Source organism: Carcharhinus amblyrhynchos, unplaced genomic scaffold, assembly GCF_965287045.1.
Source record: "Carcharhinus amblyrhynchos unplaced genomic scaffold, sCarAmb.v2.hapA chromosome_147, whole genome shotgun sequence".
NCBI classification, from domain to species: domain Eukaryota; kingdom Metazoa; phylum Chordata; class Chondrichthyes; order Carcharhiniformes; family Carcharhinidae; genus Carcharhinus; species Carcharhinus amblyrhynchos.
In genome coordinates this window covers 420303-432082 of record NW_027649887.1, presented here as the reverse complement: position 1 = coordinate 432082, position 11780 = coordinate 420303, and the positions used below count along the sequence as shown (strand labels likewise).

General features: G+C 45.2%; 1 protein-coding gene and 1 pseudogene across 1 annotated transcript; both read right to left on the bottom strand.

Moving 5' to 3' along the window:
• Positions 1–3051: 3051 nt before the first annotated feature.
• LOC145338704 (putative G-protein coupled receptor 139) lies at positions 3052–8459 on the bottom strand. Its single transcript, XM_080183103.1, has 2 exons — positions 8318–8459; positions 3052–3950 (listed from the first exon to the last, which is right to left on the bottom strand). The coding sequence occupies exons 1-2, from the start codon at positions 8457–8459 to the stop codon at positions 3052–3054; spliced, it is 1041 nt and encodes a 346-aa protein (XP_080039229.1).
• Positions 8460–11195: 2736 nt separating this feature from the next.
• Positions 11196–11448, bottom strand: LOC145338705 (small nucleolar RNA U3; annotated as a pseudogene).
• Between the last annotated feature and the right edge of the window lie 332 nt (positions 11449–11780).

Below are 11780 nucleotides of genomic sequence, written 5' to 3'. Positions count from 1 at the left end.
AGATGTGGTGGCAGTGACAGAGACGTGGTTAAAGGAGGGGCAGGACTGGCAGCTAAATATCCAGGGTATAAGTGTTTTAGGTGTGATAGAGGAGGGTTGAAAAGAGGAGGGGGAGTGGCGCTCTTAGTTTGGGAGCAGATCACAGCGGTGCAGAGGGAGGATAACATGGAGGGGTTGGAAATTGAGTCTCTGTGGGTGGAGTTGAGGAATAGGAAGGGAGCCATTACTATGCTAGGAGTGAACTATAGGCTGCCCGATAGCCCACGGGCAGTGGAAGACGGTATATGTAGGGACATTTTGGACAAGTGTAGGAAGAACAGGGTTGTTGTAGTGGGAGATTTTAATCTCCCTGGGATGGATTGGAAGGTGCCTAGAGCTGGGGGGTTCGGACGGGGAGGAATTCGTAAGATGTGTATTGGAAGGGTCCTTGCAGCAGTATGTAGATAGCCCGACTAGAGAGGGGGCGATACTGGATTTAGTTCTGGGCAATGAGCCGGGTCAGGTGGTTGAGGTTGCGGTAGGTGAACATGTGGCTAATAGTGACCACAACTCCGTCTACTTTAGGATACGAATGGAAAAAGATGAGAGCTGTCCTAAGGGGAGGGTGCTAAATTGGGGGAAGGCTAGATACAGCCGGATTAGGCAGGAGTTTAGGGATACAGACTGGGATAGGCTGTTGGAAGGCAAGACCACGTTAGGGATGTGGGAGTCTTTCAAGGGAAAACTGCAATGGGTGCAGGAAAGGCATGTGCCGCTTAGGAGGAAGGATGGGAAAGGTAGGATTAGGGAACCGTGGATTACTAGAGATATTGAGGACTTGGTCAGGAAGAAACGAGAGGAGTATGTCAGGTCCAGGCAACTGGGAACGGAGAGAGTGTTGGAGGAATACAGAAAGAGTAGGAGGGATCTCAAACGGGGAGTTAGGAGAGCAAAGAGGGGGCATGAGATGGCTTTGGCAGGTAGGGTTAAGGAGAATCCAAAGGCGTTTTACTCCTATCTTAAGAACAAAAGGGTGGCTAGGGGTAAAATCGGTCCCCTCAGGGACAGACGAGGGGATTTGTGCTTAGAGGGAGAGGGAATGGGGGAGATTCTGAATGAATACTTTGCGTTGGTATTCACAAAGGAGAGGGACTTGTTGTCTGGAAGTGTCTCTGAGGGAGTTGTTGACCCATTGGAGAAAATATCCATTACGAGGGAGGAAGTGTTAGAGTTTTTAGGTAGCATTAAAACTGATAAATTTCCAGGGCCTGATGGCATTTATCCCAGGCTGCTTAGAGAGGCAAGAGATGAAATTGCTGGGCCTCTGACGGAAATCTTTGTCTCTTCTTTGTACACAGGTGAGATCCCTGAGGACTGGAGGAAAGTGAATGTGGTACTGTTGTTTATAAAGGGTAGCAGGGATAACCCAGGTAATTCTTGGCCGGTGAGCTTGACGTCAATGGTAGTGAAGTTGTCAGAGAGGATTCTTAGAGATAGGTTGTATGCGCATTTAGAACATGTCAGTCTGATTAGTGACAGGCAACATGGCTTTGTAAAGGGGAGGTTGAGCCTTACAAATCTGGTGGAATTTTTTGAGGAAGTGACAAAAACGGTTGATGAAGGACAAGCTGTGGATGTCGTCTATATGGATTTCAGTAAGGCGTTTGACAAAGTCCCTCATGGTAGTTTGGTGAAAAAGGTTAAGGCTCATGGACAGATGGCCAGATGGGTTGAGAACTGGCTTGGTCACAGGAGAGAGAGGGTATCAGTGGGAGGGTCTTTTTCTAGCTGGAGGTCTGTGACTAGTGGTGTTCTGCAGGGCTCAGTACTGGGACCTCTGCTATTTCTGATATATATAAATGATTTGGAATAGGGAGTACGTGGTGTGATCAGCAAGTCCGCAGATGACACGGAGGTGGCTGGACTTGCTGATAGTGAGGAGCAGTGTTGGACAATACAGCGGGATATAGATAGGCTGGTAAATTGGGTGGAGAAATGGCAGATGGAATTTAATCCAGATAAATGTGAGGTGATGCATTTTGGAAGAAATAATGTAGGAGGGAGTTATACAATAAATGGTAGGGCTATTAAGAGTATAGAAACACAGAGGGACCTAGGTGTCCAAGTTCACAAGTCCTTGAAGGTGGAGAAGGTGGTGAAGAAGGCCTATGGTATACGTGCCTTTATAGGAAGGGATATAGAGTATAAAAGCTGGAGCCTAACACGACAGCTCAGTGACTATCACTGTTTGCTGTACTGTTACAGGGGCCCGGGTCAGATCTCCGGCTTGGCTCGGTGTCTGTGGGAGTTTGCACATTCTCCCCGTGCTTGCGTGGGTTTTCTCCGGGTGCTCCGGTTTCCTCCCACACCCCAAAAATGTGCTTTTTAGGCTTATTGGTGTCAATAAATTGTCTCTGAATTGGATCTCCCTTAACCTGGCACACCTACAATTCCCTAAATTTGCACCCCCCTTATTGTGGAGTCCACTAGAGGTAGACAAAATCGTCGACAATTGACGAAAGACGTGAATAAGACACTCACTGAGTGTTAAAATGGGTGGCACAGGCTTGTAGGGCCGAAGGGCCTGTTTCCCGTGCTGTGCTGTTCTTTGTTCTTTGGTATGGGGTGAGGGGGTCATGCTGAACTGCACCTTAGTCTCCAAAGATGTGTAGATTAGGTGGATTAGCCACGCTAAATTACCCCTTAATGTCCAAATATGTATTGGTTAGGTTGATTGGACATGATAAACTTCTCCTTAGTGTTTAAAAATATGCAGGGTAGGTTCATTGGCCGTGCTAAATTTCAGCTGATTGCCCAGAGATGTGTGGGTTAGGTTAATTGGCTACACCAAATTGCCCTTTATTATCAGTTGATTAAAAATGTAAATAGGTGGGGATTAGGGACTGTGTGGGCTTGCTGTGGGTGCAGAGTCAATAGGCCAAATGGCCTTCTGCACTGTAGTGATCATATTCTGTGAATCTATTGTCATTTATAGCCATGACAGTACGTGGAACCCAATGCAAAATTGAAAAGTAATGACACAGATGTAATTGAAATGAGAGGGGAGTTCTTTTATTTGTCCATATGTTTCATTTGTACAAAGGAACAAGTTAACAGGAACCTTAACTCTTCTCTGAATTTGCGTTGCAAAACTGCATAAATGCAGGTGTTGGTGCAACAGCCCAAGAGCTGAAGCATGAAGCCCAACTCCCGGATGTAAACATGTAAATACACCACCTCATAGCCCAGGTAACCCATCCGCCAATAAATATTATATACCATGTAGACCGCCCACAGCAGAATGAAGTTCCCTGAGATAGCATACAAGGCAATCATGGACTTCCTGCGACTCTCCATCTCTGGATCACTGGGAGTCTCACCAGTGATATGGCTCCGGAGTTTCTTACGGGCTCGGTTAGTCAGAAAAATGTACCTGACAGTTAAGGCATTGAACAACAAGATCAAGACAAATGGAATACATGGTGTTAAAATGTAATGAAAAAATTCGATGGCACCCCACACTTCTGACTCGGCAATGCTCTGTGATACAACACAGAACCAGGACTGGTTAATGAGCCAGTATTTATTTGTATACATAAAACACCAGCAAATATTTTTTAGAGAAGAGAACACGGTAATTGTTGATAAAACCACAAGCGCAGTTTTCTCCGAGCAGTATTTGGCTCTCAGCTTCTGACAGCAAATGGTGACATATCGATCGAATGTGAAGCTAACTGTGAACCACACAGAACAGTCAGTAACAGCGTAAAGTAGTGCGGCGTGGATATTGCACACTGGCACATTGATCAGGAACTTGAATTCCTGACGGTAAACAGCGGGAATGTGCCTCCATATCAGATCGACAATGATGACCAGGAGATCAGCTGTTGCCATGGCTACCAGGTATCTGGTGGCACATTTGGATAGGCCACACTTCCCCCGAGACAGGATCAGAATCACAACCATGTTAACTGTAAGGGAGTAAAGAGGTTGGGGCAGATTAAGAGAAAAGGCATCCATTCATGGAGTTATTAGTAACTTAATCTCATCGCTCTGATAAAAGGTAATCCAGACTCAGAACATTGGCTCTATTCTCTCTCCACAGATGCTGTCAGACGGAGAAAAAGCAAAGAACAACATAATACAGAAATAGGTCCTTCAGCCCACCAATCGTGATGCCTCTCTAAACTAAAACTGTATGCACTAACAGACTCTGTATCCTTCCGTTCCCATCCAATCCATGTATTTGCTGAGAATATCCTTTATTGCCACTATCACTCCTGCTCCCACCCAGGCATTCCAGTTCCAGACATTCACCATCCTCTGCAAAACAAAAACTTACCTCGCACATCTCCTCTACACTTTTCCCCATGCACCTTAAACCGATGTCCCCTTGTATTTCTCTTTTCTACCCCAGGAAAGAGCTTCTAACTATCCACACTGTCCGTGCCACTCATAATCTTGTAAACCTCTATCAGGTCACCTGGAGTTTCCAGCAGTTTATGTTTTTATTTCAGATTCCAGCATCTGCAGTATTTTGCTTTCAATCATCGCTGTTGTTTCACCAATGTCAGTTCGAGAATCAAGAAAAAGAAAGATCTGGAATTAAAAATCCACTGTGGCCATAAAACCATTCTCGATTGTCAGAAAAACCCATCTGGTTCCTTAAAGGAAGGAAATCTGCCGTCCTTACCTGGTCTGGCCTACATCTGACTCTGGAACCACAGCAATGTGGTTGACTCTCAGCTGCCCTCAAGTAACTAGGGACGGGCAATAAATGCTGGCCATGAATGAATAAAAAACATAATGAAATCTAATTGGTTTTGGCAAGGATAGATTTTTAATGATACTTGCAAGATGGGATAATAATTGAGTCTGCTCTGAATAAAACCTGAGAATAGATCAGAGAATCAGAGAATTACTACAATGCAGAAGGAGACCATTTAGCTAATTGAGCCTGCATCGGACACAGTTACACCCAGCCCCTTAACTACACGTATTTACCCTGCTAGTCCCACTGACACTAAGGGGCAATTTAGCATAGCCAATCAGCCAAACCTGCCAAATCTTTGGCATGCGGAAGAAGACACATGCAGACAAGGGGAGAACATGCAGACTTCACACAGGCAGTGACCCAAGGCCAGAACCCAAAGTCTATGGCACTGTAGAGCAAATGGGTGGATTGGACATGCTAAATTGCCCTTTAGTGTCCAAAGATGTGTAGATTAGGTGGATTGGCCATGTTAAATTGCCCTTTAGTGTCCAAAGATGTGTAGGTTAGGTGCATTGGCCATGTTAAATTGACCATTATTGTCCAAGAAGTGCAGATTAGGGAGTTTGGCCATGCTAAGTGCCTGATAACGATACAAAATGTGCAAGGGGTGGATTTGCCATGATAAATTGGCCCTTAGATTCCAAAGATGTGTAGGTTAGGAGCATTGGTTGTGCAAAATTGTCCCTTAGTTTCCAAAGAGTGCATGTTAGGTGGATTGGTTGTGCTAAATTGGCCCTTAGTGTATAAAGATTTGCAGGTTAGGTGGATTGGCCATGTGACATTTCCCCATAGGGTCCAAGGAAATGTTGGTTAGGTGGATTATCCATGCTAAATTGCCCCTTAATGTCCAAAGATGCATTGATTATCTGAACCTGGTTAAAAAATGTATTCAGCATTAACAGGAGCTAAAGAAAAGCTATAAAATCATTTTATTGCTGATTGTAAAGCAGGCTGGGAATGTATTCATTCACTGCTCTCTCTGATAGATCTCGTAAATCTAACCAGCTCAGTCCACCATCCCCATCTCTTCTCACACTGTTATCCTCTTTAAATCATTAGTCAAATCAGTTCTCAACCTCACTGTTTCAATACTTTTAATTAGCCTTGGATGCTATTTGCTTGCTGCATAAAGCAGAAAATTGTCATTTCCCCTTTGGAATTTTAGTCAATGTCATTAATCTGATAGCAGGATGTCACAGTGGTTATCACTGCTCCCTCACAGCACTGGGGAGCCAGGTTTGATTCCCGGCTCGCCTCACTGTCTGCCTGGAGGCTCCACATTCTCCACCGTGTCTGTATGGGATCCCTCCCGGTGCTTCAGTTTCCTCCTAAAGTCTGAAAGACGTGCTGCTTAGATGCAATGGCCATGTCAAACTCTCCCTCAATCTACCCAAACAGGCGCCAGACTGAGGCGACTAGGGGATTTTCACAGTAACTTCATTGCACTGTTAATGTAAGCCAACTTGTTACATAGAAACATAGAAATCCTACAGTACCGAAAGAGGCCATTTGGCCCATCCAGTCTGTACTGACCACAATCCCACCCAGGCCCTACCACAATATCCCTACATATTTACCCATTAATCCCTCTAACCGAGACATTTTTAGGACACTACAGGCAATTTTTTTTTAGCACGGCCAATTAAACTAACCCACACATTTTTGAATGGTGGGAGGAAACTGGAGCATCGGGAGGAAACCCACGCAGACACAAGGAGAATGTGCAAACTCCACACAGACAGTGACCCGAGCTGGGAATCAAACCCAGGTCCCAGGAGCTGTGAAGCAGCAGTGCTAACCCACTGTGCCACCATGCCATCCTTTGTGACACTATTAAATAAACTTTTGGTGCATTATTGGAGTATGATGTCTATATTTGTCATTTTATGATTTCAGAAGAATATAATGCCACAATAAATATGAAAATATCCGAAGAGGTAGATTTAAATGATTGCTCGGAGAGAGAATTCAGCAGGTTGAGGGCCCTCAGAGAGATGAGGGTTAGCTGGATTACATTGATTATTAACACGCTGGTTAGGTGCATTGGCCGTGCTGAATTTCCCCTCAATCTAAACAAACAGGTGTCAGAGTGTGGTGACTAGGGGATTTTCACAGTAACTTCATTGCAGTGTTAATGTAAGCCTAATTGTGACACAATTTAATAAATAAATTAATAAATAAGCTTAAATTTAAACTTAATGTGAACTGGCCCTCTAATTCCTCATAACACAGTAGCACAGAGTCCATTAGATATAAAAAATGTCCATTAGATATAAAAAACATCTTTCTAATCTGATGTAATTCTAATAGAATGTGCAAACACACAATGTTGAACACACAGTGTCACTCAACAATGTTGATGATGTGAAAAGCAGTGAAGAAGGTTTTTTGGCAGGCTGAACACTGATCCTCCATGTTCATCCTCAACACCGGTGCCCCACAGGGCTGTGTCCTCAGTCCCAACCACACTCCTAAACACCTTTGACTGTTTTGCCAAATCCACTCCCACCCCAACAACGCCAACTCCATTTTCAAGTCACTGATGACACCAGTGTAGTATCAAACAACGATGATACAGAGAATAGGAATGAGGTCGAGAATCTCGTGAACTGCTGAGATGTCAATAATCTCTCCCTCAGTGTCAACAAAATGAAGGAGATAGTCATCGAATTCAGGAAGGGTAGTGGAGGACTTGCCCCTGATTACATCAATGGTGACAAAGTAGAAATGGTCAAGAGCTTCAGATCCCCAACAATCTGTCCTATCCCCCATGACAATACAATAGTTAACAAAACCTGCCAATCATTTATTTTCTTAGAAGATGAAGGAAATTTGGAATGTCAGCTACGAATCTCACCATCTTTTACAGATGCATCATAGAAAGCATTCATTCTTTCTAGTTGTATCACAGCTTGATATGGGCTCCTGCTCTGCCCAAGACCACAAGAAACTACAAAAGGTTGTGAATGTAGCCCAATCCATCACGAAAATCAACCTCTCATCAGTTGACTCTGTCTACTCTTCCTGCTGCCTTGGGAAAGCAGCCAGCTTAACCCAGGACTCCACGTCACGCACCCACCCCACCCCACCCCCGGACATTCTCTCTTCCAACATCTTCCATCGGGAAAAAAAGATACAGAAATCTGAGGTCATGTACCAACTGATTGAAGAATAGCTTCTTCCCTGCCACCATCAGACTTTTGAATAGACCTACATTATGTTAAGTTGATGTGTCTCCATACCTTGGCTATGACTGTAACACTACATTGTGCATTCTCTCCTTTCCTTCTGTATGAACAGTCTGCTTTTTCTTGATAGCACACAAGAAACAATACTTTTCACCGTGACAATAATAATTCAAATCAAATCAATCCCCTCTCATCCTTCTAAACTGAACTGATGGACTAACAGCAATGACAAGCTGAGAAATAATAACAATAACCATGCAATTGAAAAGATCCATTACAACATGATAGTGTGGGTTACCCGGGCTCACCAACTGTACCCAGCTCTGATATATTGAAATACGAGTTACAGAAATAACAGGGAAGAAGTGTCACTTACAAGGAACACCGAAAGCAGCCAGAAGAGGATAGTATATTTTCTGTATGTCCGTAAAAACAAACCGTATCTTCAGCCGCGTCAAGAAGTTCCGCACGGAGCTTGGGTTCTCTGTGGAAGTCACTGATCTGTGATACTCCAGCATTTTGCTTCGATCCTCAACCCACTTCCCATGAGGAAGCACTAAATCCACAGGCAGAGTCAGATGGAAGCTCCCAGATATATCAAACTGCAAACCCTCTGGTGATTCACTGAGGGTCCATGGGGGGTTGCTTTAATTCCAGCCACTGAACAAACTGTTACCACAACACGTCTTTGTCGTGGAACAAAGCAGATTTATGGCTTGTTGTGTTTAAAGTCAGTTCAAACTGTTAAGAGGTGGGCAATCTATTCAAACGATTAATTCATGGAATCCCAACAGTACAGACAAGAAAAAAATATGGAAATGAACTGTGTCCTTGAACCCTGACCCCGAGTACAGACCCCAGTCCCTGAACCCTGACCCCGAGAACAGACCCCAGTCCCTGAACCCTGACCCCGAGTACAGACCCCAGTCCCTGAACCCTGACCCCGAGTACAGACCCCAGTCCCTGAACCCTGACCCCGAGTACAGACCCCAGTCCCTGAACCCTGACCCCGAGTACAGACCCCAGTCCCTGAACCCTGACCCCGAGAACAGACCCCAGTCCCTGAACCCTGACCCCGAGAACAGACCCCAGTCCCTGAACCCTGACCCCGAGTACAGACCCCAGTCCCTGAACCCTGACCCCGAGTACAGACCCCAGTCCCTGAACCCTGACCCCGAGTACAGACCCCAGTCCCTGAACCCTGACCCCGAGAACAGACCCCAGTCCCTGAACCCTGACCCCGAGTACAGACCCTAGTCCCTGAACCCTGACCCCGAGTACAGACCGCAGTCCCTGAACCCTGACCCCGAGTACAGACCCCAGTCCCTGAACCCTGACCCCGAGAACAGACCCCAGTCCCTGAACCCTGACCCCGAGTACAGACCCCAGTCCCTGAACCCTGACCCCGAGTACAGACCCCAGTCCCTGAACCCTGACCCCGAGTACAGACCCCAGTCCCTGAACCCTGACCCCGAGTACAGACCCCAGTCCCTGAACCCTGACCCCGAGTACAGACCCCAGTCCCTGAACCCTGACCCCGAGTACAGACCCCAGTCCCTGAACCCTGACCCCGAGTACCGACCCCAGTCCCTGAACCCTGACCCCGAGTACAGACCCCAGTCCCTGAACCCTGACCCCGAGTACCGACCCCAGTCCCTGAACCCTGACCCCGAGTACCGACCCCAGTCCCTGAACCCTGACCCCGAGTACAGACCCCAGTCCCTGAACCCTGACCCCGAGTACCGACCCCAGTCCCTGAACCCTGAAACCGAGTAACTGCTCAGTGTCATTGATGAGTATTCCTTCTCTCTCTTGTAGAGAGGTGGAGGAAGGGAGCACAGTCTGAGTGGATTGTCTATAAAATTTTGTGGAAGTTGTTTTGTTGGGGGCATTCACAATGTGAACTCTGGCCTTCATTTTCAGTCTATCTGTGCCAGTGGGGGCTGCTGTGTGTGACACATACTGTTGGTGGCAGTGGGTATACAGAATGGAAATCCTGGTTAACAGTGGGTGGATCAAACTGTGATCAGTGCTAACCACCGTGCCAACGTGCCACTATTGTGTTTGGGATCCATGGTTGAATGGTTATGGTCGACAAGGTTAAGGTGTACAAAAGTCTGAGGGACATTGATTGGGTGGGCAGGAAGGAACTTTTCCCTTTAGTAAACAAGGTTAATAACTAGGGGGCATAGATTTAAGGTAAGTAGCAGGAAATTTAGACAGGATTAGAGGAAATACATTTTCACTGTCCTAGTCCCTTCACACCGTTGCCATGGTTAAGAAAGCCCCACCAATGCCTCTACTTTCTCAGGAGGCGAAGGAAATTTGCCATGTCCGCTGTGACTCTCACCAGCTTTTACAGGTGCACTGTAGAAAGCATCCTTTCTGGTTGTATCACAACTTGGTCTGGGCTCCTGCTCTGTCCAAAACCAAAGGAATTACAAAGAGTTGTGAATGTAGCTCAGTCCATTCTGCAAACCAGCCTCCCACCCATTAACTCTGTCTACACTTCCCACTGCTTCAGAAAAGCAGCTGGGATAATCAAGGACAACATACACCCTGGACATTCTCTCTTCCACCTTGTTCCGTTGGGAAAAAGATACAAAAGTCTGAAGTCACACACAATGGACCTACCTCATATTAAGTTGATCTTTCTTTACATGCTAGTTGTGACTGTAACACTACATTCTGTAACCTCTCCTTTCCTTTCTATGAACGGTATGCTTTGTCTCTATAACACACAGGAAACAATATTCTTCACTGTATAATACTATTTAAGGACCCCATGACCCCGGACATTCTCTCTTCCATCTTCTGTCAGGAAAAAGATACAAAAGTCTGAGGTCCCGTACCAACCGACTCAAGAACAGCTTCTTCCCTGCTGCTGTCAGACTTTTGAATGGACCTACCTCGCACTAAGTTGGTCTTTCTCTACACCCTAGCTATAACTGTAACACTACATTCTGCACTCTCTGGTTTCCTTCTCTATGAACGGTATGCTTTGCCTGTATAATGGACAAGAAACAATACTTTTCACTGTATACTAATACATGTGACAATAATAAATCAAATCAAATCGGAACCTTAAGAATTAAGATCAATATTTGAAAGACCACAGCATACAAGGTGTGGGAAAACACAATTAAAAGGGACACGTGTTTCAGAAGGAGCACAGACACAACTCTTTGCGCACTGTAACAATCCATACACACAACTCCAAATCAAACTTCTCCTTTTGTTAATTTTACAGACAATCCACTCAGACTGTGTTCCCTTCCTCCAACTCTCTACAAGAGAGAGAAGGAACACTCATCAATGACACTGAGCAGTTACTAAAAGGAACACTCATCAATGACACTGAGCAGTTACTAAAAGTAACACTCAGTGCCAGCTTCCTGCTCAGAAGAGAGCACTAGAAATCCTCCTCATGGATTGGGAGACCACACACTGTAGAAACACATTTCTCTAGGAAAACACTATAGAAATGATCCCTAAGAGTATAATCTCACTGACAAACACACAGAAACTCAGCTGCCAATACCACAGATACACATCACGCTCACAGGCTGCATCTCTCATTTATCGATTCTGTTATTTACATTTTTGTAATTAATTCCCCTACAATTATACACCAAATTAAATATACAAAAACAGATTATTTTTCCAAATGGAACATTGAAACCATCAGATTTGTAAACTCTCATTTCCATAATATATTCAATCCACTATCAAAAGTTAAAATATGTGTCACTCACAACACACAGACTGTATCATTGTCTAACTCTTCATAAAACACAGCAACTAACTCCCTGTCAGTGTGAATCAGGCTGTAAACTTGG